Raw genomic sequence first — 27,234 nt, 5'->3', positions numbered from 1 at the left:
AGATGTTTAAATGGCTAAGTAATTTCTTTCGGTAAAATGATGAATTTTAATTACGTCAAAGACGTAGATCCTGGAATTATTTATAGAATACAACGTCTTTTATCGGTAGGCGACAAATGGAAGAAATTATTGAATGTTTCCTCTATAGACAGGTTAGTCACGTGTGAAGATATTCTTCCAAACATCTGATAGCCTGAGTAATTTTATCAACGTGACACTTAATATATATTATTTATTCACTTCTTACTTAACTGAAATTCAAAGACAGGCCTTCGTTCTCTGAGGTTAAAATTTAAAAATCCTTAAGAGTCCTGTAAGTAGAATTATTTGGCGAACTTCCGTTTTGTTATCCACGAGGTTGCAACCGTCGCATGCGCCGCGCGATGCCAGGGTGACGGCGCGCGCTAAATGCTGATTTCGGTACTTACGGGAACACCGTTCGCTCCAGTATGGACTCTTGCGAAAGGGATTTCTATTTGGGGATTTAACAGAAAAAAAGACCAAATAAAACTAAACAGCAAATTAAAGAAAAAATGGAGAAAATGTATGCAATATGGTACAATTACATCTCTGAATGAGACAGTTGGGATCTTGCCAGAGCTGTAGACTGTATCCGTAGGAGCAAAAATCAAAGGAACAGTATCTCTACGTGTGACCTTGGCGAAATACAGCCTCCCAAAATCAGCCTACGTCTAAGATTTGTGTTGCGTGCTCTGCTAAGACTATCACATTTAACTATTTAGCCATACAACTATGTTGGCTTTGTGTATCTTGCAAAGGATTGCATGTACAGATATGGTTTCATTTGCTTGTATAAGGGGGACAATAATTCTGGGGATGGCAAATTCTTCATTCAGCATTCACATCTTACCAAATTTTAACAGAATGGATAACAAGATAGAGATTAAAAAGCCTGTTTTGTTACTCATTGTATTTGCATGATACTTTTATTGCTAAACATAATGATTAACCAAAACAGACATTGCTATGACTTTCCTGTTTTCAGTCTTTAAAAATTAGCCAGAATGATTAATTATAAAATCAGTCAAGAAAACAGATGATTTTATACACGTTTTGCTTTTTTCACTCCAGGTGAGAAGGAATAAAAAAATATAACGGCTAACAGAAAGGATGCTTTTGTGTATTGCTGTGCTTAAGTATTTTGACCTTGTGGTCTAAATACTTAAGCATAGCATATCAGAGCAAAAGGGTCTAAGTGGATTATGAAAAAACACCCTAATTGTCAGAATAATAATGATAAATACAATCAAGTTAAAAAGTATTTTTAAAAAAATAGAAAAATAAGTTTCATAAAAGAGTAATGGATTTAAAAACAATTTTCCCAACTTGCACATTGTGAGCTCCTATTTTTATTTAATCAGAAAACACACAAAAACTTACTTACTCCAAAAACTTTTATTACTTCCATTTTGTTCTGCCCTCCTTCTTGATCATGCTCACCATCAATGAGATAAGAAATAATTTATCTAAAATTTTGCAATAACTTAACATGGTATTATATTTCCATAATTTGTTTACCCTTTTGAAAGTGTTGTCACTTTGCTAAAAAAAAAAGCAAGAAAATCTAAAAAATGGCAGAAATAATTGACAAAGATATTAAGCATGATTCCCAAAAAATAACTTTTTAACCGAAACAGACTTTAATAAAAGTCTGTTTTGTTATCTATTTAGGTATTTAGGTAGTTTTAGTAAATTTTCTAAATTTTATTTCATCAGATGTGCAGATTTTTATTTAATACACTTTCCAAAAATTTGAGCTTTTTATTTCACTAAATTCCCAAAAGGAAACCCTGTTTCCAAAGATTCCATACCAAGGCAAATAGCTTATATACCTTTGCTTCTATAATTACAATTAAAATGCCATTGCACACATGCCATTTACTCTTGTGTCATGTGACATGCATGGCAGCCACAAACATTGTCATATTGCATGTAGATAGAAGAGTACTAAATGGTTTTATGCAAAGAAACACAAATTATTAGACATCCATGAACCATACTACAAGTATATTCCACAGACAGTATTGGAAAACAACACACGCAAAATGTACTACGACAGAGCCATAATCACAGATAAAACAATTTATCACAACAGATCAGACATCACACTCACTGACAAACACAATAAAATCACATACATTATAGACATATTCATTCCAAACACTGACAATGTACAAAACAAATGCACTGAAAAAAATCAGCAAGTATGCAGGAAATCAGGCATCTGTGGAGGATGGATAAAGTGCTTATTGTACCTGTACCCAGTGGTGATATTCAGCGGGTTCGCACAGGTTCGGCCGAACCCGTTGGTAAAATTTTCAGTTTTCCGAACCTTGTTAAACACATGTAACATTTCTCAGTGGTTTTGTTTCTTTTAAAAAATATATTAAAATATACGTATTATACTCTGTAACACTACTAAACTAGAGCCTTATACTCCGTTCGCACTGAGCATTTCAATCTAGATTGTGAACAAGGTTGGGGACTATGCCTTGGTGCAATCTCTCTTGACCGAAACGAGGTTTAATCGCGATCGATTCAAGAGAGTTCTTGAAACTAGATCCAGTCATAAGAGAGACCCCACAATCTCACGCGCGTGAGATAATACAAGATAGCTGTGGAACACGGGCTATGGACAGCGAAATAAAAAGGATATTGTATTTCGAGAGATGATGACATCTGTCTATTATCAGCAGTGCCATTCGGGGTGAAAAATTTCTGCTAGTGAACCCTTTGTTAAATATTTCGAATATCACCACTGCCTGTACCTGTTGTTCTCTTCTCTACAGGTGTGATACCACACACACTACACAAAAGTTTGGGAACATTACAATTGAATAGAAATGCATACATCACACTACAAAAAGCCACTATATTGAATACGTGTCATATTGTTAGGAAATTCCAGAATACAGACAATGACACACTTATTTAATTTTAGTTTTGTTTTGGTTGCTATGCCTTGACTCTGGTCCAGCATAGTACACATAATCAGTTGACACTGGTGGCTAACCCACTAAACCAGGGGTGCCCAACAGTTTTTGCCCCCGGGCTGAATTGGAAAGAAAAATTTTTTCACAGGCCGAACGAAATATTAAAATTAAATCACGTTAAATACAAATACACTGACCCAGGCGGCAGGTCAGGTTTGTTTGAACAGAAGTTCCTGATGCATGCGCAATGTCATTTTACAATGCGAAGAAACATACAAGCAAAAAAAAAGTTGACAGGCAGGCGGCACTGTGCGTCACACGTCAGCATAAACAGAGTGACATGGCGGAATGACAGATCAGTTTCAGTGAATGTGGGGTCTTTTGTTCTTCAAATAGTGTAAATTTATAACAGACAAATACAAAAGTTGTAAATCTCTACAATGGAATTTTTTTTAAAAATGAAGAAGTATCGTGAATCATCCATTCGACCAATTATTGGAAGTTAAGTAGCTAATATTGAAAGATTAATCATGGGCCGCATAAACTCATTAGGCAGGCCAGATCCGGCCGCGGGCCATATGTTGGCCACCCCTGCACTAAACCCAACATAATAATAATGGTTAGTGGCATTATGTAATTCTGTTAATAGTATCATATCGTACGTTTTTGAGGGGAATAACATTTTGGTGTGCTGCAAGTAGAAAAAGGTTGCTGAACACTGCTCTAAAGAATGGTGGATACAGGTAAGGGCTACAGGGGCTTATGTCTTTCCTATTGACACAAAATAATTAAAATTTGAACTTCAAAACATTTTTAAAAACATTTAGGATAGTAAATGTGATTAATTGGACCAGCCACAAATCAATTGTTGTGCACATGTTAATAAAAGGTACTGTACCTATTAATTAAATATTTTTAATGTTTGAATTAGATCCGTCTTTGGGTACTTGTGAATGTTACTGGATCCAAATCCCATTATTAATCAAGGATATTGTATATCCAGAGTTGCCAGATGTCCCAATTTTAGCAGGGTTGTTCTGTTACATAACAGTATGTTACCATTTCACATTAAAGTAGAAAGGTTGTTAATCCAACACCTATGGGACCAGAATGGTGCCAGATTATCAAAATATGTCACATTACCAGATGTTTTTGTATTTATGAAAAAAAATCTAATAAGTTACAGACAATCTGATTATTACAGCATTGTTGTACATTTTGTACCAGTACATACTGCTTCTAATTTGTTTATGCATTTTCTTTAATAAGTTTAATTAAAGGTGTTACAGTGCCTGATTGTACTGTTACAATTGATTGAAAACCTGCAAAAACATTAATGAACATGTTAATGCACAAAATAAACATGTATAATTATTCATTTGCATATATCCTAATAATTATTTTCCAGTTCACTTATGATTTACAAAACCTACACGTGCATAGAATAATGGTATATTGGATTATCATCGGATAATTTCAGATGATCAACTACTTTTCAGAGGGTGTTGGACTAACAAACGTGTACTTATAACAATTACTATCATCTACTTTCATTTTGAAAACTAGAAAATTTAGAAAGGATGTAATTTTCATATAACTTTTGTTACATATAAATGCTAAACATTAACTATAACTAAATATTTTTTTTATTGCTAGGATATATAATGATGACCATTTATTCATTAATTGATTAATTCTCATTTCAGTGAAAAATTTAATAATTATGTTGAAAAACTTAAATACAAGGAAGATATGCTTTTTGCAAGAACAGTTTTAGATTTTTGTGAAGATATTCCTATTGATGATTTCATATTTTGGTTAGAAGAGATATCTCTTGAAGAAGCTCTTTTAATGCTAAAGAAAGATGGTAAATATATTTAAAATTATACTACTTAATAATGAAAAACATAAGCATTGAGTTAAATATTTCAAAACACATTCTGGAAAATTTAAGAATCTATTATAAATTAAATCAATAAATAACAATTGCAGCTAAAATTTAATTGTAATTTTTGTGTATTAAATTGCATAATTTATAAAAATAAACCTTATACCATTGAATCTCCATTAACAGCCACTTCTAAATGACCCATTTTTTCAGGAACATTTCTGTTTGAACAAAAATATATCAACACAATCTCCAAACAGTGTTTGCTTCAAAACATGCAGAAAACAACATGCAAAAAATAATGCACTATACAAAATTAGTCATTACCAAGGTCAACACCGAGGTCTAACTACATTTTAAATGTTTTCTAAGAATCTGAAGAAAGTTTTAATTATTACTGCTAGCTGAGGACAGTTTCATTTTATACATATTTAGATGTAGATTGAAACCTACAATAAAAGATTAATCTAAGTGAGTTTTTTAAGGGTTCTCTTTACATTAGAGAAGAACTTTTGTACAAAAACTCTTTTCTGATTTTCTACAATGTTAAAAGTAATAAATTAAGTTTTCCTTCAATTTATATGATCTGTGCAATTTTCATCTCACTTCCCAACAATGGCAAATTTTTGTTCACATTCAAACATGATAATTATATATTAAATCCAAATGATTGCCAGATTATATCGGGTGATATTACTATTATTAATTAAATGCTAGGTAATTTGGCACTAGAAGCAGGTGTTAGGCATTAGGCAAATTACTTAGCATTTAATTAATAATAATAATAGTAATATTATTCCAATATAATTTGGAATTGTTTGGCTTTATTATATCTTTATTCAGTATGCATTATTTATCATATAGTACTGAGCACACTATAGACTCAATGGCCAGGCTCAATTTTTTTCTGTTTTGAACTAGTCAAACTTGCAGTAAGACTGATCAGCATGGATGAAGAATGGAAATTATACTCTGATCTTGAATTATCAGGACAGATTATGCATATTCTCCTGAGAGTTAGGGTAATTGTATATTTTGAGAAACCTGAATAACATAAATCAGTTAAAGTTTTCATTATAATTAAATTATCCTTAATTATAATTGATTTTGTTTAATAAACAAACATTTGATATGGAAAAGTGAAGACAATAAATACTATTGCTCAATTCAACTCATCATAACAGAATTTTTGATGATGATATTAAATTTATTAAGAAGTTTACCAGAATAATTAATAATAGGATATTTATGTAGTAGTATTAAGCAGTAATTTCAGTAGAAATATAATTAAAACTGTCACAAGATATAGTTCTCTTATGTAGTCCTACCTTTCCTACATTCTCTATAAGTATACTAGGACATCATGCAACTTTGTCATATCATAATAGAATTGAGGTGGAGCCAGAAGAAGCAATCCCTGCACCTGTTAGGCATAGGAAGAGGCAATCCTTGTGCTTGCTGGCCATGGGAGACATGATCCTTGCACTGGCCAAGTACGGAGAGACGATCCAAGAACAAATCAATCACCATTGATTGCTATGTTGTTGTATTTTGTTCATTTTTGTGCCTATTTTCCATTAGGCGTATGCTTTGTTGTTTTTAATTTTGGCCCCTAGGCCAAAATTCCATTAGGTGTGCTTAGTCATTTCAGGAAGCACTGATATTGAACCCACTTTGACTTCACTGTATATTGAAAACGAAGTCATAGACCTGTATTTTTTATATTTTAACCTCATTACATTTTTGGATTCCCCATTGCAATTAATTGAAAATGGCAAAGTTTAATCAAAATTGATCAAACAGATTTTGAGAACAAACACAATTTTGTAAGCCCTATAGAAGAGATTTTGCTAACACTTTGCCTCAATAAAATTGTACCAATATGTTTAGGTACTGTTCCTTTTTTATATTTATATTTTGATGCATAATAGATTGTTTAGGTCATTAATGACTAGCAGATAAGCCCAGCATTGCTCAGGCAAAAAATAACAATAGCAAATATTAAGATTATTACATTATAGCCAATCTTACCCGTTTTCACAGAATGCAAGAATTAGGTTCCCCTGTTCCAGACTAATTAGAAAATTTTTAGATGGGTCTAAAAATATGTTTGATTTCTGGCAAAAATGCAAAAAACCGCATTTGCACCTGTAAATCTTGCACATCGCTTTCTCTTAACACTTCCATCGTTAATACGTCCCCTGTGGGGGGAAGTGAAAATAAATTGACACTTTAAGAACATATTAATAAAATAATAAAAGATCTTTCTATATGCAGGATATGAAGAGATTCTATAACTCTACATAACTCCTAATCTTTGTACTCTCTACCTTTATCTTCAACTTTTTTATTTAAACTTTGTAAAAATTATCAATAACAAGCAATTTATTGTGACATTGTCAAAATTCCAGGCTGCAATTTTTTGTCACAATACTTTCAAGTTTAGCAGAGTCTTGCCCCTGTACATCATACTTTTCCTGTCAACAATGAAGTCATGCCAGTCATCTGACTAATTCCATTCAAGAGAAAATTTTTGTATTGAAATAACATGACTTCTGGTCCAAATTGGAAGTTTGTATATAGTTAATCAGGGTCTCCTGCCCTAAGTTTTTCATGTCTTATCTCAACTTTCATCTATCTGTTCTGTTCTCGAGATTAAAGGAGGAGATACAGATGGACACCAATGGGAATTTATAGGTGTACAATTTTCGAAAATTGCAGCCCAGAAATAAATTTTATTTAAAGTGCATATCATTCTGAAAGCTGGTTTACACAATACAGCTACTGCTGACATTTTTTCACATCTAAAAACGTGGTCAAGATTTGCTGGCAATTCAGATGCATTGAAATGCAACTTACATGTCATTTTGAACATGCGTAGTTGCATCCATTTCTTTTGGTTAGAATATTTGGTTCGACAATGTGACAATGAGTCAAAAATCTGCCAGAATGGATTTTCTGCAACACTATTGCAACTTGTCAAACCAAGGCTGCCAACAAGCCAAGTTTGTTCAAATGAGTAAATCTGTAAATGTTGGAGTTTTGAGCAACAAAATATTGACAATAGTCATATCATGTAAACTAAGCACACTAGTTTCAATAAAGTGTTTAAATAACAATATAGTAAATTAACAGATGTAAAAAAATGATTATTATTTTTTATTCTGATTAATCTTTTGATATCAAAATGTATATATATGTTGATAGTTTTACAAATAATTAATAAATTTGGGTAGAAAGAAAAATTTCAAATGTATTTGCTTTAAAATTTAAACATATATAAAAATTTTAAGGTTTAACTTTGAAATTTTAGCAGTAGCTTTGTATAAAATTTAAATTCTTATTGCAGTTATTTATATTTGTATTTTGTTGTTATAGAGCCATTGGAAATCATTGAAAGACCAAAAAAATTAATAACTGTAGATGCTGATCAGGAAAAAGAGATAATTCTGTCATGTAAAGCAAAAGGGTTTCCTACGCCAAAATATCGGTGGTATCACAATAATGTTCCAGTATCAGAAGGTTCAGTTTTAAAATTATCAGCAGAGTATGTATATTATATATAATTTTTATTAATTTAATAATAATCTTGCTAATTTTTTCTAAGTAAACTTTTCATTTATATTTTTATTATTTAGAAAATATATTAACATTTTCAGATTAAAAAACAATGGATGCTATTATTGTGAGGTATACAATACCAGTCGTTCAAGAATAAAAACTTTTCTTAGGACTTCTAAAACAAAAGTTATAATTTCTAAGAGTAAGAATATAAATTTGTTTTATTTTTTAAATTTGACTTAATAATTTATGTTAATGTGAAGAATGATCCAAACACTTACACACAAAAACAAAATCAAAATGTGTTTAAATAATAATGTATATAAGAGACTGTCCTTACACTGTATAATGGGTGCAACCAGGGTTGGTTCATTTTTGTGTCTTTAAGGGGTGATGAGAATTGTTTACAAATGCATGTGTACTCTCTTGGGCTTCATTTAGCCTCGAAAAGGAGTCAGTTGCATGTGGACTGTAAATAGTGGTTCGGGGAGGTTCTTAGAACGATACGTCTTTTGTTAATTTGTAATCAAGAATTTTAATAAATGTAAATATTTCATAGAAAATGAAAATGCTGATGTAATTAACTATATTAACCAAATTATTCAATTCATGCAAATACAGTCAAACCTGTTTTTATGCGGGGGATAGGGACCGCATTAAAAAAAACGCATAAAAAAAATCACACGAAACTTCACGAGTGGCTATAAAAAATAGTTTTCGCAACACAATTAAAAAAAATATTTTTTTTATGCGGTCAATAGGGACCGCATAAAAGAAGTCTCACATAGAAAATAACTCAAAACCGTACGAAATAGAATTTATTGACAACAGATGTCAGCACTTGACTGCATCGTCTGGTCTATCGTCTGTTTTACATATTTTTGTCCAGGTGGTGTTTTGTTGACTTAAAAAGTAAATTATTTCATTTTTCGCATATTCATGCAATAATATTACTATAATAAGTTCGTTTATGCTATAATAAGTTTATTTAGCTATAATAAGTCAACGTGAGACATGACAAATCGCACGAGACTAGTCGCCAACTATACCGCACAAAAAAAACCGCACAAATTAAAAATTCGCATTAAAAAAATCGCACATAAAAAGAGCGCATAAAAACAGGTTTGACTGTATATAGAAAAGCTAGTCAAATACAAAGAAAAGGGAGAAATGACACGGTTTTAACTTGTTGTCATTTCAAGGTTGACAACTGAAAAAAATTTTTTTTTTTAACATTATAAGGAAAAAAATGCATTTCTGATCTGTTAACTACTCTGCATATTGCAATAGCCTTGTTAATTGGCATAAAACAATAGATAGCAGATTAGTTTGTTTCACCAATAAACAATTGAAGAGCAACAAGTAAAATATTGTTGTATCAATTGAAAGTTGACAACAAAGAAAACATTGTAAATACAGTAAGAAATTAATTTCAAATTAGTTATAACATAAAATTCAATTCTAGAGTTGTCAATTAAATAGTTTTTTTAGTATCAATAAGAAAGTATGTTAAAGAAGAGAAAATTGAGTCTTGAAGAAAGAGCACAGATTGTACATAAGCAGAAAAAATGGCAAATCTTCTATTATTGTAAAAAAGCATCAAATATCACAAGAAGGAGTCAGAAAAATAGTGGTCAAATATTTAAATAACAATACAGTGAGAAATTTACAATGGGGACACTGCCCTAAGGCCACAACATCAAGAGAAAATGCAATGATTTTCTGTGAGACCACCAAAAACTCTTTTATAACAGCTAAAGAAATAAAAGAAGAGCTTATGCTTGAAGCCAGTCTTTCAACTATTAAGAGAAGAATAAATAAAAGTTTCCATGGAAGGGTGGCTTGTAGAAAACCAATGATTTCAGCAGTGAATCAGAGAAAAAGATTATAGCTTTTACCAAAAAATTTGTGGACAAGCTCCTAGAGTTTTGGAAGCATGTTATTTGGAGTGATGAGTTAAAACAAGAGTTGCAGGATGCTAAAGGATGGAAGTTTGTTTCGAGAAAGAAAAATCAAGCATTCGATAAAAATAAAACTGTGGGAACAATAAAACACTTGCCTTACGTAATGGTTTGGGGGTGTTTTTCAGGGTTCAAAATGGGCAATATTGTTCAAAATCATGATCGCATGAAAGCAGTAGATTACAAACAGATACTTAAAGACAATTTAATAGCATCAGCAAGGAAAATGGGGATTGAAAATAAATTTGTCTTTCAGCAAGACAATGATCCCAAACATACAGCATTGCTTCTCAGAAAATATTTTAATGAAAATGATATCAAAGTTCTTGAATGACCACCGCAGTCACCAGACTTAAATTTAATAGAACATCTGTGGGACAAATTAGACTGCTGTATTCCTCTTAGCCATAAATAATCTTTATCATTGTACAGTACAAAGAAGAATTATTTAAGATTTGGTCAGAAATTGGGCAGGATATCATTTGTAAATTAATTAACAGTATGCAAAGAGACTTCTTCGTGTAATTCAAATCAAAGGTGGTCCAACAAAGTTCTGATTCGATTCTTTCTGAATGTTTTATTTTGCGTCAACTTTGAAATGGTTTTACCATATGACACAAATTTACAATTTGTAAAACATACATATTTTCTTCAAAATTTTTTGATGGATATGGTAAAAAAATTAAGTCTTAAAAGTAAAATTAAGGTTAATTTAATTTTTACATATTGATAAGATGATGATAAACTCAAAAGTTCAAAAAACAGGCTATGTCAACTTTGAAATGATCTTGACTGTATCTGGACTGTTGGCAGGTTATTCTAAATGCTGTATGTTCTGTTTTTGAAATCATTGCTTAATTTGTCTAGCTCTATGGCATGATGTGTTGTCATCCTGGTAGATGAAATCCTCATCACCAAAATGATCTTTGGATGTTTTAATGACCAAAGATTCTAATAACTCCAAATAACCATCAGCATTCAATGTACTATTAAGGATTGCCTTCTAATCAACTCCTTTACAGGTTATACATTACACTTTTAGGAAATTTTATTGATGAATTTAAACAGTCAGAATGAAATTTTTTTCTGATCTTCTGTATACTGATCTACTATCTCATCACCATAGTCAATACATATTTTTGATTCACCTGTGAATATAAATCATTGCCACTCATTAACATTCCAGTCTTTATGACTTTTGGACCATTTCAAATTATCTTGTTCTTTTTTATTTTGTCTTATAGGGCTTTGTTTTAGCTTTAGTTTTAGTGGAAACATTATTCTGTTAGCCTCCTCCATATTGTCATATCCGATACATTAACACCTGTTGAAAATGTTTGAAATATTCTGAAGAAAATTGCAGCTCTTTTTTAGATACTATCATAGAAGAATTAAAGAAGACAGTCAAAGAATCATGGTCAGAAATTGATCCAGAAATATGTAAAAATACTTATTTTTATAATACCACAAAAAATTATGGCTGTAATTAGAGCCCTGCAAAATACTAATCATCAGTATTCCATACTTTTGTTCAACTCTTACTTTGAAATGCTGTAACTCTGTAATTTAAAGAATATCTTTACAACATTTGGTGCATAAATCCTTTAATATGTCTACAACATTTGTCCATTGTTAAAAGTTCAACAATATTTTTGTGTATTTGATTATTTCAAGATAAAAATAATTTTCCCACAACAATTACAAAAATATTCCATACTTTTGTTCAGGGATTATAGTAGTACTTTATCATTTTGTATAATGATAATGTACTACTACATTTTTTGCTAGCAAGTTAGACATTATAAAGCTAAAGAAATAGTGTGTAAGTGGCTTATGAAATAACCAAAAACTTTATTGATAGCATTAGGATAGTTATGAACCAATGTGATAAATGTTTAGAGAATCAAGAGGGTACAGTACAGTACATATTAAGGATAATTGAAAATATTTTACACGTGTCCTTAATTTAATAAAACAAATAGGTTTTATTTTTGGTTTAACTTTGTATATTAATGTTTTAAAAAAAAATAAATTTAATAATATTGATCATAAAATTTAGTATAATATATTCACTTTTAGATGAAAAAGCTTACAATGGAAATACAGATGAGGTAGATCATCAAAACTGGGATGAGAAATGTTCAGCAAGTGATAAATATGATTCTGCTACATCAAGTAGAAATGAAGAAATGGAATGTGAAAATGTAACATATTTTGGTAAAGTTATGAACTTTTTCATTATATTTAAGTTTTAAAGGATTTTCCAAACTTCATATCTTTTGTTTTTTTTTTTTTTTTTTTTTTTTTTTTTAGCAACAGATAAATTTGCCCTTTTAATTGGCATCAATCAATATGAACACTTTACCAATTTAAATCAGGCAACTCAAGATGTATATGAGTTATCAAAATTATTAAAAGAAGTTGGTTTTAAAACATTCTTATTTCAAAATCTGACCCGAAAAGAAATTATAGAAGCTGTTAATTTATTTTGTACATTTTTAAGACCTGGCACCTATAGTAAGTATGTTGAATATAAAAACAAATTATAACAAAATGCATTAATTCAATTTTTAATTCTGTACTTAACTAATTTCAGGTTTATTTTATTTTGCTGGACATGGCTTTGAACAGTACAAACAATGTTATTTATTACCAAAAGATGCTAAAATGGCTCTACCAAAAGAAAGTATAAATGTTGATTTTGTTGTGAAATGCCTACAAGAACGCATTACAGCTATGAATTTAATTCTTTTCGATATTTGCCGTTCACCTCCAGAGTAAGAAAATTAGATACAAACTTATTTTATTATCTAAATTAGTATTTTTCAACCTTTTCCTCATAGCAGACCAGTAAAATTATTGATAATTTGAATAGACCAAGTAATTACATGAAATTATGAATTATGCTTATTTATTAAGCTTATACAGTAAGACCCCAATTAATGCAGAGGATGCATTCCTAGACGACAAAGCACTAAATGAAACAGCGTTAAAATGAGGTCATTTTAACATAGAGTAAATAGGGAAAGGGGAACATGTGACCAAAAATAAACAGATTTTACTTTAATTTTAAGTTATATTAGTATTCAAATTAATATAAAAATGTTAAATAACACCCAAGCATATGCACACAGAAATGTAAAGTTCATTTTTTGTGATGAAGGTTCTGGATTTTCTGAAATTCTTGTTTTTTGCGATAAAGTTGTGTAGTTTTATTTGTCGCTTTTTCCCCCTTTCCTTAAGCAAATGTCGGTAGCAGGAGATTGCATCTAAAATGCCTCGTTTTGCTTTTTAACTCCTTTCAAAATTTGGATCATTCACTACAGTTTGATCAATGATTTTGGTTATTGTTACCAAACTTTTACTAAGGATATCTGTAGCAAGTTCTTTGGAGTTTTTTTTTTTTTTTTAGGATTACTGTTTTCAAGTTCTACATGAATTCCTTGTTCTTCCAGTTCTTGAAGGTTGTCATTGGTAAGGCTCTCACCAGAAACCTGCAGTAACTCCTCAATATTCTGCTCGTCTACATCTCCTAGTCCTGCTGTATCAATTAGGTTGACAATTTGGTGAATGATAGGCTCTTCTGATTTGAGAGTTCTTGGATACCTTCAGCCATAACTTCTTCCACACACTGTTCATGCATTTATCAGTTAATTCTTGCCAAGGGAAATCGATATTGCCTATGGCATCCATGATGTTATATTTTTTCCAAAATTGCACAAAGCAAACATAGATTTAAGGAAAGTACAGCGCTACAACAAATTGCCACCTTTTGCTGATTGGTTGGTGTTCGTAAATAATCATATTATATACAAATCAATGAAATTTCATGATAATTTGAATTAGCATAAATCTTAAGCTCTATTTTTTTAGGCTTCAAGCAGACCGCATTATATTGAATCAGTGTTAATTGAGGCAGTGTTAAGCAGAGTCTTACTGTATATGCTAATACAGGGTTATTGTACATAACAAAGTATGTACAGTAACTCTAGCTTACTATTTAAATGTCACCCATAATCAACTATCAGTTTCAATAGTCAAATATTTTTTCACAGATTGGCAGTTGAAGAACACTGGTCTAAATGATAACATGGTATTATATACATTACCTTATTAAAAGTACCTGATCATCTACTTGTTTACTATCTATTAAATATAACACACAAATTATTCTAACACACAAGGAATACAGGCTCCATCCTTTCTTACTATTGCAGCCTGTACTCTTCTTAGATTTTCACTAAATGTTTCAGTTGGCATTGTTTTCCATTCCATCTTCTATGAGAGCATTAGTGAAGTTGAATCAATTTATAATTCATTCTAAAGATTAAGTGGGATTTAGGTCAGGATTTTATGAAGATCAATTAATTTCTTCTATATTCATCTCGTTGCTGTAATCCAAAAAACTCATCTCTTGGCCTGAGCTTCACAGCAAAATGTTTATGGGTTTTGTAGATAGATGTTAGGTGAAAATTTCTTTATATAGACACAAAATTTGAGAATGTTGTCTGCAATAGGCATACCTTTAATCTGTAATAATATCAATTTTGGAATAATCTTAATTTTGCAACAGCTTAGGAATTGCAATCAGTTTAGACCAGTGTTTTTCAATCTTCTTCTCATTGTGGACCAGTATAAATTACTTAAGTAATTCCTCTGTCTTTTTTCACTTGAACCTAATTTGATTCCAGAGAGCTACGTATGATTGTAAAAAAAACTAGTGAATGACTTCTCAAACACAATGAAATTGATACTAACAAGAGGTTGCCATTTCTAAAATAATATTAATACAAAGTGTATTTGCTTTGGCTGATTTACTTTTAGCATATTTTTCATGATTGTTTCAGAAAGGTATGCTTCAGGACAAAAAGTCAAGAAATTTCTTCACAAAAACAAAGATGTTGGTAATAAAATGAAGCTGTCATTTACAATATATTAATACTGCACTAAAAATGTTTATTTTACTCTAACTGGCTGATTTATTTTTTAGTTTGACATTTAAAAGCAGGGTTTCTCATTTTCCCTGTATTGGGAATTTGGTTGAGTCAAGTCTGAAATCCCCTGTAATTTGAGAATATGATCTGACAAGTAGTGCTCATTTGGTTGACTCTCATTTTTATGATTTTTATGCATTGTTTTAGAGATCACTGATGACATAACAGATGCCACATACAGAGTATAATTTTAGCAGTAGAGAGGGCAATTACAAGAATCTGTAAGTTATTGCATGTAAAAGTTAATGTTTATTATTTTATATTATTTTACATCTATCTATAATTATCTTTTTATTATAAATATTTAGTAATATATTTATTTATTTAATAATAATTAATAATGATGATAATTTTTGGCTGCAAGAGGACCAGAAGAAAAGAGCCTCAAAAAGATAACTGCTTCAAAAAGAAAACTCGAATGCACTGAACATTGATTTTTTTTCCACATTCAGGGCATTTACACTAAAGCATAAATTTTCCCTTCAAGCATGATGGACTACTATTTACAAGAAAGTAGATATTGAAGAATTGAGAAGAGTAGAGATTTCAGGAAATTTAAGAAGAGTAGCTAATATTTCTACAAATTAAATAGCCTATACTGTCTACCAGAACAGAATTATTGTGCAATAATAAATTTTAAACAACAGGCTTGTAGGATCATTCCTTCCAATTGAATAATTGTATGCAAGTGGTCATCACAAAGTTTTTAAAAAAATTTGTTGTAAAAGTGACATGATATGGCTATTTTTTTTTTTTAATTAAATAAAGTAACTTTAAAATTATGCCATTTGACAAAATATTTAAAAATACAACTTAAAGTAAATGGTGTCACTGAGCTGAAATAAATAAATAAATCTTTTTTTAATAGATAATAGCTAATATTTCCACAAAATTAGTAGTCCGTACTTTCTATTAGAACATAAAAAGAATGTAATCAAAATTTCGTTTGGATTGGACAAAAATAGCAGGAGTTTTAGGGAATTTGCATGCATGAAAACACAAACACGCAAACATGTGCGTGACAGCTTCTTTTATTATTAATATTTTCACATCTTAAAATTTTTGAAAATCATAAAGAATTTATTTTCTTAATATTACTGAGAAGATCAAGAATAAAAAATATTTTTTATTATAATCTCTACTAAAGTTTATTTTGTATCTTGGAAATGAATTGTAATGTATTTACAGTTACTATTAAAGAAAAGAAGATTGTTATACTAATTTACATAATAACAGTATTTAATGTTTAATTTAATACCAATAATTCTCTAATTTATTTTTGTATATTATAATGTATAATTTTTTTACATAAATCTTAAAAGATTAACAATATGAATTATGTTATCAGACATATTTAATATATTTTTAGTGAATATTTTGAAGGAAAATCAAATCTTGGAAGAATGTTTAATCTACAACCCTCAAGAAATACAGTTATTGGATATGCAACGTAAGTGTTATTTAGTGGTAATAATTGTATATTTTTACAATTTAATAATTTTTTCTTTATAATTTTATATAGCTCATTTGCTTGTTCTTGCATTGAAGTTAAAAACAGAAGTAGTGTGTATGTACAGTATCTTAAAAAATACATTAGGAAGCCTTTATCAGTTTGGGAATTGTTAAGAAAAGTAAATGAAGGTGAGATTTTTTTACACTAATCATTATATTTCATTGATTACATTAAATTTTCACATCATTATATATAAATATATGAATTTCTTTGTTTAAAGGATATTGATAACATACTACTCTTTCCTTGAAACTTCAGTTAAAATTAATTAATTTCTTGGGAAATTATTATTTTCATGTGGCAAATATTTGATTTGAAAATAAATTAAATGTTTGTCACAAAATTTCTGTTTACTTTTTATACGGTATGTATGATCAGTGTGAGAAACTTACCACTATTTCAGAAAGAAAAGATAAATATTTAACTATAATTAAAATAAATTTATTCCTATATGACTTGTAATGAAATAAACTTCTGTTTACCATACACTTTTCTTTAATACATACACATTTACTTTAGTTTTTAAGAAAAATTCCTAATTGTTTGTTATAGTTAATTCTCAAGTAACCCAATAGTTAGATTCCTATAAAATCTTGTGTACTACAAAACCACATTATTATACAGGGCTATGAACCAAAGGGGGATTGCTAAAGTTAATAAAAATAAAATGGGTGTGCTTTTGTTAAAAATAGCAATAATCTGAACAAATATCAGATAATGTACAGTACATTCAGTTAATTTTCTTTCAGGAATATTTTCTCTGCTGTAGAATATCTGCTCCTCCTATATTTTCCATATTTCTGCTTTTAAACAAAAGCATTATTACTAATTTTTTTAACAGTTCTCTTTAAATTTCATGCTGTGGAGTGGAGCACTTTTTTTCTTTTGTCAAAGTTCAAAAAGTAAGATTCTAATTACTTGGCTAAGTAATATATCTTCCATATACTTTTTAATATAAAATTTAGAAACAATCTTCACCTGTGCCTTCATCCTCTGAATTGATTTGATTTACCTCCAATGAATTTTTACCAAATCTGTTTGTCATTTTCATTTCTCTCACTAACTGTTGATTATCTTCAAAATCTTCCAACTTAACGAGTTCAACTATTATTCTGATTTCATTTTCTGCCAGGTTAACCATGTTTCCTAAATAAATTGACTCTGACCACACAGTTTTCCATTTACGGTTATGACTACTCGGAAAGTCTGTAACATTCATAGATAACTGTCACGAATTTTAAATATGAAATCTATAATGGGTAAAAAATAACTGTCTGGATGCTTTTAAATTCCAGTATATAAAAGATAATACAAGAAAATCATAAAAGCATATATAAATGTTATATATTTAATTGCTTTTCAGTCTTCAATAGCTTTGTGACAATGTGCAAAGTGCTTCCTATGCTTCAGCACCACTTGACTGAAGGGTCAACATTGCCTTGGCAATGACTATGTCAGGATAGAAGACACTGCATGGCAACTAGGGCTATTTTTGTTTGCTGTCAGGGTGGTTGTGAGGTCATACAAGCAATCAGATCCGGGATGGGGGAGATCTGAGAGACAGCGTGCCTGAAGTGAATCACTCGGAGGCCAGGTTAACAACTAATAACGGTTTAATTTTAAAGAAAAACATGATACAATTTACAATTTAGTAAGACATTAAATTTAAGGGATCTACATACGTAAGTGATGGGAGAGAGACAGAGTTTACGAGATTCTCTTGGCAATAGATACCTGTAGTTTGAAGGATTTGTTTATAGACCTGATGCAGGAGAGGATTTGGTTTGTCCCTTAGGAAGGTTGAATAAACCAGGAGGTTGCAGATTAGAAGAGTTCTTGATAATGTTCCGGGTCAGAGTTGATTGTATCTTCTTTTTGGAGGCACAAAGTTAATGGTATCAGTCGAAGAATTGGTGGCAACTTCCATTATAGGACTGGGTGATGACTGTAACCATTGGAAGAACGAGTGGCAACCTTTTATCCTGTAGGGACTGGTATCAACTGCCCTCTTGGACTGTCACTTCCGATGTTAAAACAGTAGTGCACAGCCAGGAGATCAAGGGATCACGGGAAAGCGTTGGTTTTTGCTGCCGAGAATATGTTAACTGAGAAGTTCTCAGATGGTAAAAGACAATATATAAATTTAATCAAAATGTAGATGACAAAATAGTGTTAAAGTTTTTCATTAAAGTCCAGATTCTCACAGCTTCTTCGGCATCCATAAATCACACAAACCGATCTTTGATTTTTTAGCATTAGATCTTATTGACTCACCAGCTTCACTTAAAACACTTATTTTATCCTTTTCAAAATCTGAAAATATTTTGCCCTTTCCAAAATAACAATGTCATTTGCCATATCAATAGTTAGATGACTCGGTTTCACAGATACATAGTGAAACATATAAGTTAAAAATTTAGAGTATTCTTTTATCATTGTTGAACACTAAAAAAATCCTTTTCTTATGAATAATTAGCCTGTTAATTTATTGTATGAATTTCATTTATCATTTAGTTTATCATTATCCTTTCTTCAGTCAGATATTCTGAATTTATTGTAATTAAAGTATATTTGCCTTATTTCTTAATGAAGCATTTTGAGCAAATATTTTTAATCATTTTGCTTTATTAGTTAGGTCTTTTAATTCATGTAATTTCCACATCTAATAAACTTTAATTATCATTAAAATATAATGAGCCCCACCATACATGGACTCCCCACATGCAGTTTCAGGCTTACAGTTTTTTTAGATTGACAATAATGTCAGTTTTAAAATGAAGTTCAAATAATAGTGTCTAATAATGTCAATTTAGATGTGGATTGACACACAAAATGAGTGGAAAGACTAAAGGTGAGGCATATGTAATATGCAATGGATGGTTTTGGGAAAAATCACAATGGTAGATGAATATGCCTGCAATGTGCAAGGATTTTTTTTTTTTTTGCAGTTTTTAAAGACACACTCAGTAAGCTTAGACAAAGGAAAAACAGACAAATTTGTAATTTAAGTTAAAACACTAATTTCGTGTGGATTATTTCATACATTTTTGCTGAAACTTTTGCTCATAATTCTCTATTCTAATTGCAGGATATATTTTGATTTTAGACAGTATTTGCATGTTGTTTTATGCATAATTTTTGATGAATATATATCTTATAATAATAATTTTTCAATTAATAGTAACAACTAAAATTTCCCATGTTTTAATGTCAGAATAAATTTTTTTTAAATATTCCACAGTCCCATTCGGGCAATGTCTAGCTCACGGCTAAGAATCGTGAATTGACCTGTATAAATCATTGCACGTTTTAATATTTGTATGAAAATTCAATTCTCATTCTTACTGCATTTGTACTTCCTGTAATATGATTCATCTTTAATGTGGAACAGAGAATTTATAAATAAAATATCGAATACAGATATAACAAGGTAGTTACGTTGCAAAAAAAGTGCCATGTTATGCAAATCTGTGCTATACAAAACAAAGGACTAATATAAAACATGGGGTTAGGTTCCAAAAGTTATTAACAAAAGCATACTATTTTTTTTTATTAACAGAAGTATGTTTGTAAATGAATTATTGATTGCTTTAAAAGTACTGTATTATGCACTTGTAAAAAGAAAATGTCCTCGTTTGACAAAAAACTCTGATGACGACAATACTTTAATCAATCTTGATCAGAAATATCAGCACCAACATTCTTTTTTTATTTTTATGGATGACAAAAAAAATGTTATTAATTGAAAACTTGTTCTAGAGGATTGCATTTGTTCGGTCAAGTACCAAGCAATTTTTTCCAGAATTTGTGTTTAACACCAAGATACTGCTGTATTTCATCCATCATTTTTACGAATTAAGTAATACCTACGGTTAAAAAAGTTTAATAACAATTACCTAAAAAGGTTTAAATAAATTTTACTAAATACGAAGATTAATCTATAAAAATAAAACTTAGTGACAGTCTTAAGGGCTAAAGTCTGAAAGCAACAACAACACCTGGTTGATGGTACAATTTTTTTCTTCCTTATCCTAGTTTTCATTAAAGTAAACCTGATTAAAGGCACAAAACAAATTGAAAATTTCAATATTCTAAAATCTAAGGGAAAGTTTGAGAGGACAACACTTTTTTTATTCAAGCAAGCATATCATATAATGAAATTTACACTTAAAAATTGTGAATTTTGTATGGCAGTTTTCCAAAACAGTGTTAGAGTGAAACCGAAAATCATGTTGTTCTGGGGATTTCCCCAATTTTCTAACCATGTTAGAGCAAAACAGTGTTGTACAAGGGATACCTGTATAAATGCATAAAATTTTTAATCCATATAATAACTTGCAATTTATATATAACAAAATTGTTCTGCACTTTGAGAATTTAAATACCACAAAAAACAAAAATTTCATGTTTACTGCATTAAAATTTTTAACTAACAAAAATTATATATTTGTTATTTTATTACTCGCAGAATAGATGATTTGTGAAATTTTAATTGATAAATACACCATTAATTGTGAAGAAAGCAAATATGATAATTATAAATACAAATCATAGTTTAAATTATTGATATCCAAGAAGTCATTTGTTTCATTTATACAGGGTCTTCCAAAAAGAAAGTTACTGTAATTTAAAATGGTAGCAATGTATTGTACATCAATTGATAGCATAACTCCAAGCATTTTTATCTCCCATCTGCAGTCAAACGTCTTGTTGTCTATTACCTCTAGAAAGTACCGTAAACCAAAATGGCAACTCCACAATAGAGGTGTTTTGTGTTCTGCAGTTCACAAGGCTAAAATTAAACATCATTGTCCAACATGAGTAATCTGCAGGAGCTGCAGAATTGAGTTGCTGTGGGAGGGTGACAATAGATATGCTGTAGTAAGCATAGGAAGGGTTTGAGTATTGGTTGGATGTGTGCTGTGTGACATGAGGTGCACACAAATGAGAAATTGGAAAACTAACAGGCAAATGTGAAACTTGGGCAATGTTTTAATGTACATTGCAACCATTTTAAAATAGTGATACCTTGGTTGTCGATAATTCATTTGAAAACAATCGAAGAAATCCGAAACCAACAAAAACCGAGGCAATTATTTCCATATGAATCAATGTAAATCCAATTAATTCATTCTAGACAGTCCAAAATATATACCAAAAATACATTTTATAGAGAATTAATATAATGTTAAATACTAAAAGCAATAAGAAATTAATATAAAAAATCTAATCTAAAGGAAAGCAATGGAATTGTTTGGCTAGATGTGCGGGGTAATGTCTTGTCTTGTAGAAGTTAGTTGGACACGAGCTTCTAGCCTATATCGCCCCATGGTAAAGTGTGACGTAATTGTCATGTAATAGCAGTTGTATGCAGTGGTGATATTCGAAATAGTTAACAAAGGGTTCGCTAGCAGAAAATTTTTCCCCGACAATCACCGACAAACGAAATGGAAGTTTTGGCTAGAAATAAATACAATACCTTTTCTTGGGAAATATCTAATAATCAGTGGCGTATTTGGAACGTAACGAGCCCTGGGCGAAGACCAGGTAACAATAGTATATTAGTGCTGTTGACCTTTTATTTTTTTTAGGCAGAGAAATTTTTCACCCCAAATCGCACTACTCATAGCAGACAGATGTCATCATCTCTCGTAATACAATATCCTTTTTATTTCGCAGTCCATAGCCCGACACGTCTTCCACAGCCATCTTGTATTATCTCGCGCACGAGATTGTGGGATCTCTCTTATGACTGGATCTAGTTTCAAGAACTCTCTTGAATCTATTGTGATTGAACCTCGTTTCGGTCGAGATTGAAACAGTCGAGAGAAATCTCACCAAGACATAGTTTCCGACCTTGCTCACAATCTAGATTGAAATGCTCTGTGCGAACGGGGTATAAGGCTCTAGTTTAATAGTATTACAGAGTATAATAAGTATATTTTAATATATTAAAAAAAACAAAACCACTGAGAAATGTTCCATGTGTTTAACAAGGTTCGGAAAAGTGTAAATTTTACCAACGGGTTCGGGCGAACCCATTCAAAAAAACTGAAAATTTTAACAACGGATTCGGCCGAACCTGTGCAAACCCGCTGAATATCACCACTGGTTGTATGAGTTTATGATGGTCGTATCCCGGAATAATACCTTCCGGGAGGTCTGTTTAAGGGTAACTGGCCCCTTTTCAGGCATTACAGATGTGGAGAAAACCCAGAAAACTCCACATGACCAGCCGGTCCTGGCAAAGCACGAACTCACAACTGAACTCCCAGTGTTCAGGGAATGAAACTGTTGGCCAATGGTGGGTTGTCGTGGGGTAATGCTCACACAACGAGAAATAATGCCACACTGAGTTGGAAAATGCATAGGTTGCCCTTTCTTTTCGAAAAATTAGCAGCAAGGTTACTTAAGCACGTCGACGAAATCCGAGGCAATTGACGCAAACTGAGACAAATTTTTTGCAAAAAAAAATTGACGAAAACCAAAACCAATGAAAACTGAGGTATTACTGTATTGTAATTTTCTTTTTTGGAAGACCCTGTATATAAAGGCTTATTTTCAATGCTATAATTTTAATAAATTATTTTGCACTAATGGTAGGTCATTGTCTTACAGTAAAATTTAAATAATCAAGAAATATTTTAATTATAAATTAAATTTCAAAGTAAGTTGATGACACCTACTTGTATTAGTAATTATCAGTTGTATAAAAGGTGGATAATTTATTCAATACAATAGCATAATTTTGGGATGTTGGAAGAAATAATGCAACCTCAGCAAATTAACCAACAGTTATTTATTGTGACATCGTCACAATGCCAGGCCGCAATTTTTAATCATATTTTAAATTAAATAAATTTAAAATATACTCTCCACTCAAATTAGTAGTGGCTTTCCCTGTACATCATACTTCTTTGTTTAACAGATAATGCCCTGCACGACTCTATTAACTCCTTTCAGAGGAAAATTTTGAATTGAAATAACATGACTTCCAGTTTGCATCTGAAGTTCGTATACAGTTAGTTGGGACCTCCTGCCCCTAAGGTTTCCACATTTGGCCTTGTCTTTCATCTACCTAACTCTGTTCTCGAGATTAGGGAAAGACAAAGACGACAGTGGGAATTTACAGATCTACAATTTTTTCAAATTGCAGTCCAACTAGACAATGCATCCATTAAGCGATTTTTGCTTTTAAAGGAAATGAACATAAAACACAATATCTAGTTGCATACTTAAATATAAACGAGGAAATCATCATCAATGATCATCCAGAAAATTTAATCATATCACAGGACAGATAGTATTTCTTTTATTATGCTCCGAAGTAGCATAATAAAATGATAAAATACTAGACAGATGTAATCATTTTTAGCCAGCCTGGCTATTAAAGTAAGCTTAGTGAATTATAAAGTAACACTAAAATTTTAATGGTTAATATATTAAATATTTAAACAGATTTCTGAAGTGATCTTCAGAAAAATTGGTTAATTTTTCAATTGTTTAGTTTTGTATTTTGAATTTGTAGATGTATTTATGTTTAATATACCATGTAAATGATATTTTTTTTTTTTTTTTTTTGATAGATATAGAAATGGATTCAACTGTTAATAGTAAACAATATCCGATGAAAACTGGCAATTTAACTCGGCCGTTGAAGCTCACAGACGAGATAAATGGCCAGGGAGAATTATTTGAAATGGAATCAATGCGTTGGAAAAGCCTTACTGGTAATAAAACTATGATGGTAGTAATGACAACAACGTTTTTAATTATTTGAATTGTATTTAGGTGCACCAGAAGATCTGATCTTTAAATGTGGAAAATTTAATATCATTCTGAAGTTTGTTAATTATCAAGATTTCTCCAATGTGTTACAGGCATGTTTTTACATGCAGGTACTTAGCAATGAGGCAATTGAGGACTATGAAGGTGTTTTAGAATTTCCTGATGTATGTATGCATGATGAAATTTTAAATAAATCTAAGATTAGATTATTGAAAATTTACAATTAAAATGTCAATGGATAATATAGGAAAATTCTGTAGATCTGTCATCTAAGTCTGGATAGGAGTTCATAGTCATAGGAGTTATGTTGATCTATGTTTATTTTTTTACAAGTGAAGTGTGGTGCTGAGTGAGAAGGAACAAATTTAACTTATTTTAATGACAGCAACCATATTCAGCATGAAATTGCCAAAGAATTTAATGAGTTTTCCACTAATCGTGTATGGCATTCTTGATTCAGCCCAATAAATTCTTTTGCAACTTCTCACAGCCTGTGGTTCCCCACCATCAAAATAACTTAAATTTGTTTCTCCTCTTTCAGCACCATGCTTTACTTGTAAAAAGAGTAAACAAAGTTCAATGTATAATACTTACAGGGAGGGATGTCCCAATACTGCCGATACCAATACCGTATCAATACTTTCCTTCGATACTTTTGGTCTGATACTGATACTTTACATTGTGGAAAATGTAATGATACCAGATCCAACACTCAAACAGGTAAGGTCTGACAAAACTGGATTTTGCAGCCAAATCGGAAACCAAAATGGAATTTTACACTATTTTTAGTTAAATTAAATTTATATAAATAATATTAATGACCAAAAATTAATAAATGTTTTTGTTAGTTATGGCAATGCAACACTTGGGTGATCTGTCTAGGGAATGCCTTCTGGGAGGGCTTTTAAGGTAACTGGCCCTTATTTAGGTGTTAAAGATGTGGAGAAAACCCAAAAAATTCCACATGGTCAGGTGTGAACCCATGACAGAACTACCAGTGTTTAGAGAACGGAACCACATGGCCACTGGTGGACCCTATCAATAAATGTATTATGTCAAATTTCATTTCCACAATCTATATATGCTTAGAGTCTGATTACTATATATATATATATTTGCACTGATATTTGTAAAATTTGAACAACATACACTGTTTTATCTCTTCACCAATGATTCTTATTCATCCCTATCCCACATATATAGTAGTACCCATAGAGCCCATTAGCAAGACTGTAAATCTGGGACTTCTTTTGTGTACATCAGTTTGCATTCATATGATGTCTTAAGTACTGACTGATGCACTGATTTCTGAACCAGATAGCTGCAATTACCCAGAGTAAGCCACAAATTATTAATTGCTACTCTGGGACCTACTCAGCCATCATTGTAATGAGTATAGTATCTTCTCAGTGATGGCTGAGCAGTCGAGGTGGCAGCTCTGGGGATCCAGTATTGAATCCGTTCGGGTCAAAAAATCCCCAGCAATTTTTAGGTGGTGGTCTGTCCAAATATGTTGGGCCCTGATCCCCACCACCCGCCACCCATTGTGGGCTTGGCCAAACCCGTAATAGGCTTGCTAAAAGAGGCCCTCTTAGTGTCCACAGGGGAAAAGAGTTTCAACATTAAAAACTGGAAGACAATGCCACAAACTGAACAGCGACAGCCAGCAAGATTTCCAGTTTCAATATCTGATGCCAAAACTGACCAGTATCGGGACATCCCTACTTATAGGACGCCCTATATATTAACCACTTTGCACTAAACTTATTTAATCATTAGTTTAGAAATGCTTCTTATCAGTAAATTTATGTTTTATAGAGGGAGACTAAACTTGATCAGAAAAATGACAAATTAAATGACACACTCAAGTTATGTTGCAGCGTGATTATTTTCAATATACAGCAACAGGTAACATTTTTTAAAAAATATCTTAATTTTGTTAAAATTCCTGTATAATTCTTGATTTTTACTTTTAGGTGCTTCTCAAAGGAAGCTTAAAAGTGATTAAGAAAAATGAAAATTGTTGCTTTGAAGAAAGCATTTGCATTCCATTACCTTTAGCCCAATATATGAGGAAACATTTGTATAAAAAGCATTAAGTGTAAATATTGTTTATTTTATATTAAATTTTTTAAAAATTTAAAAAATTTCTGCACTTTTTAATTTATTGGTACTAAAAAAATTTATTTAGGATTAAAGGACATCTTTTAAGAAGTATAAGAAATGTTTCAGCAAAAAATAGTATAAATAAAACATGGCCAATGGTAGTTTACACTTAATAAATATACAAAACATATAAATACATTTTTCACAAAGATCACAAAGAGTAAAAACCTTTGCCATCATTTGTCTTCCTGTCGTTCACACCATCAATAGTCCATTAAAATTTACAAACAGTACGGAGACAATCTTCCTTTTTAGGCTACTGCCTCTGCAATAAAATATGCAAAGTATGGTAAAGTGTCCTCTGGTGCTCTGCCATACTTTGCATTTATTAAATAGAAGTAATGTTGTTTGGATCATTTTTTTAAAAGAATACATTTTGGTTTCTGAGGATTTATTGTTCATTAACTAA

General features: G+C 30.9%; 1 protein-coding gene and 1 long non-coding RNA gene across 4 annotated transcripts in view; one reads left to right on the top strand and one right to left on the bottom strand.

Annotated features, from left to right (window-relative positions):
• The window catches only part of LOC136976413 (uncharacterized), a 198,639-nt gene that overhangs the window by 131,379 nt on the left and 40,026 nt on the right, over window positions 1-27,234 (bottom strand). The gene's annotated exons all lie outside the window — the stretch shown is intronic.
• Window positions 5-26,800, top strand: LOC136976401 (mucosa-associated lymphoid tissue lymphoma translocation protein 1-like). 2 transcript variants are annotated; one of them, XM_067271663.1, is made up of 13 exons: window positions 5-152; window positions 4,661-4,821; window positions 8,221-8,389; window positions 8,502-8,605; window positions 12,444-12,581; window positions 12,678-12,881; window positions 12,961-13,141; window positions 16,728-16,808; window positions 16,881-16,999; window positions 24,458-24,601; window positions 24,663-24,823; window positions 26,478-26,567; window positions 26,636-26,800. In XM_067271663.1, the coding sequence occupies exons 1-13, from the start codon at window positions 37-39 to the stop codon at window positions 26,756-26,758; spliced, it is 1,791 nt and encodes a 596-aa protein (XP_067127764.1). In that variant the 5' UTR covers window positions 5-36; the 3' UTR covers window positions 26,759-26,800. The 2 variants fall into 2 exon arrangements, with proteins under 2 accessions (XP_067127764.1, XP_067127765.1); XM_067271664.1 differs by lacking the exon at window positions 12,678-12,881.

This window comes from Centruroides vittatus, unplaced genomic scaffold (genome assembly GCF_030686945.1).
Source record: "Centruroides vittatus isolate TY-2023 unplaced genomic scaffold, ASM3068694v2 contig_400, whole genome shotgun sequence".
Classification (NCBI taxonomy): Eukaryota; Metazoa; Arthropoda; class Arachnida; order Scorpiones; family Buthidae; genus Centruroides; species Centruroides vittatus.
The sequence above is the reverse complement of the archived record's forward strand: the minus strand, read 5'-3'. Positions and strand labels throughout refer to the sequence as shown.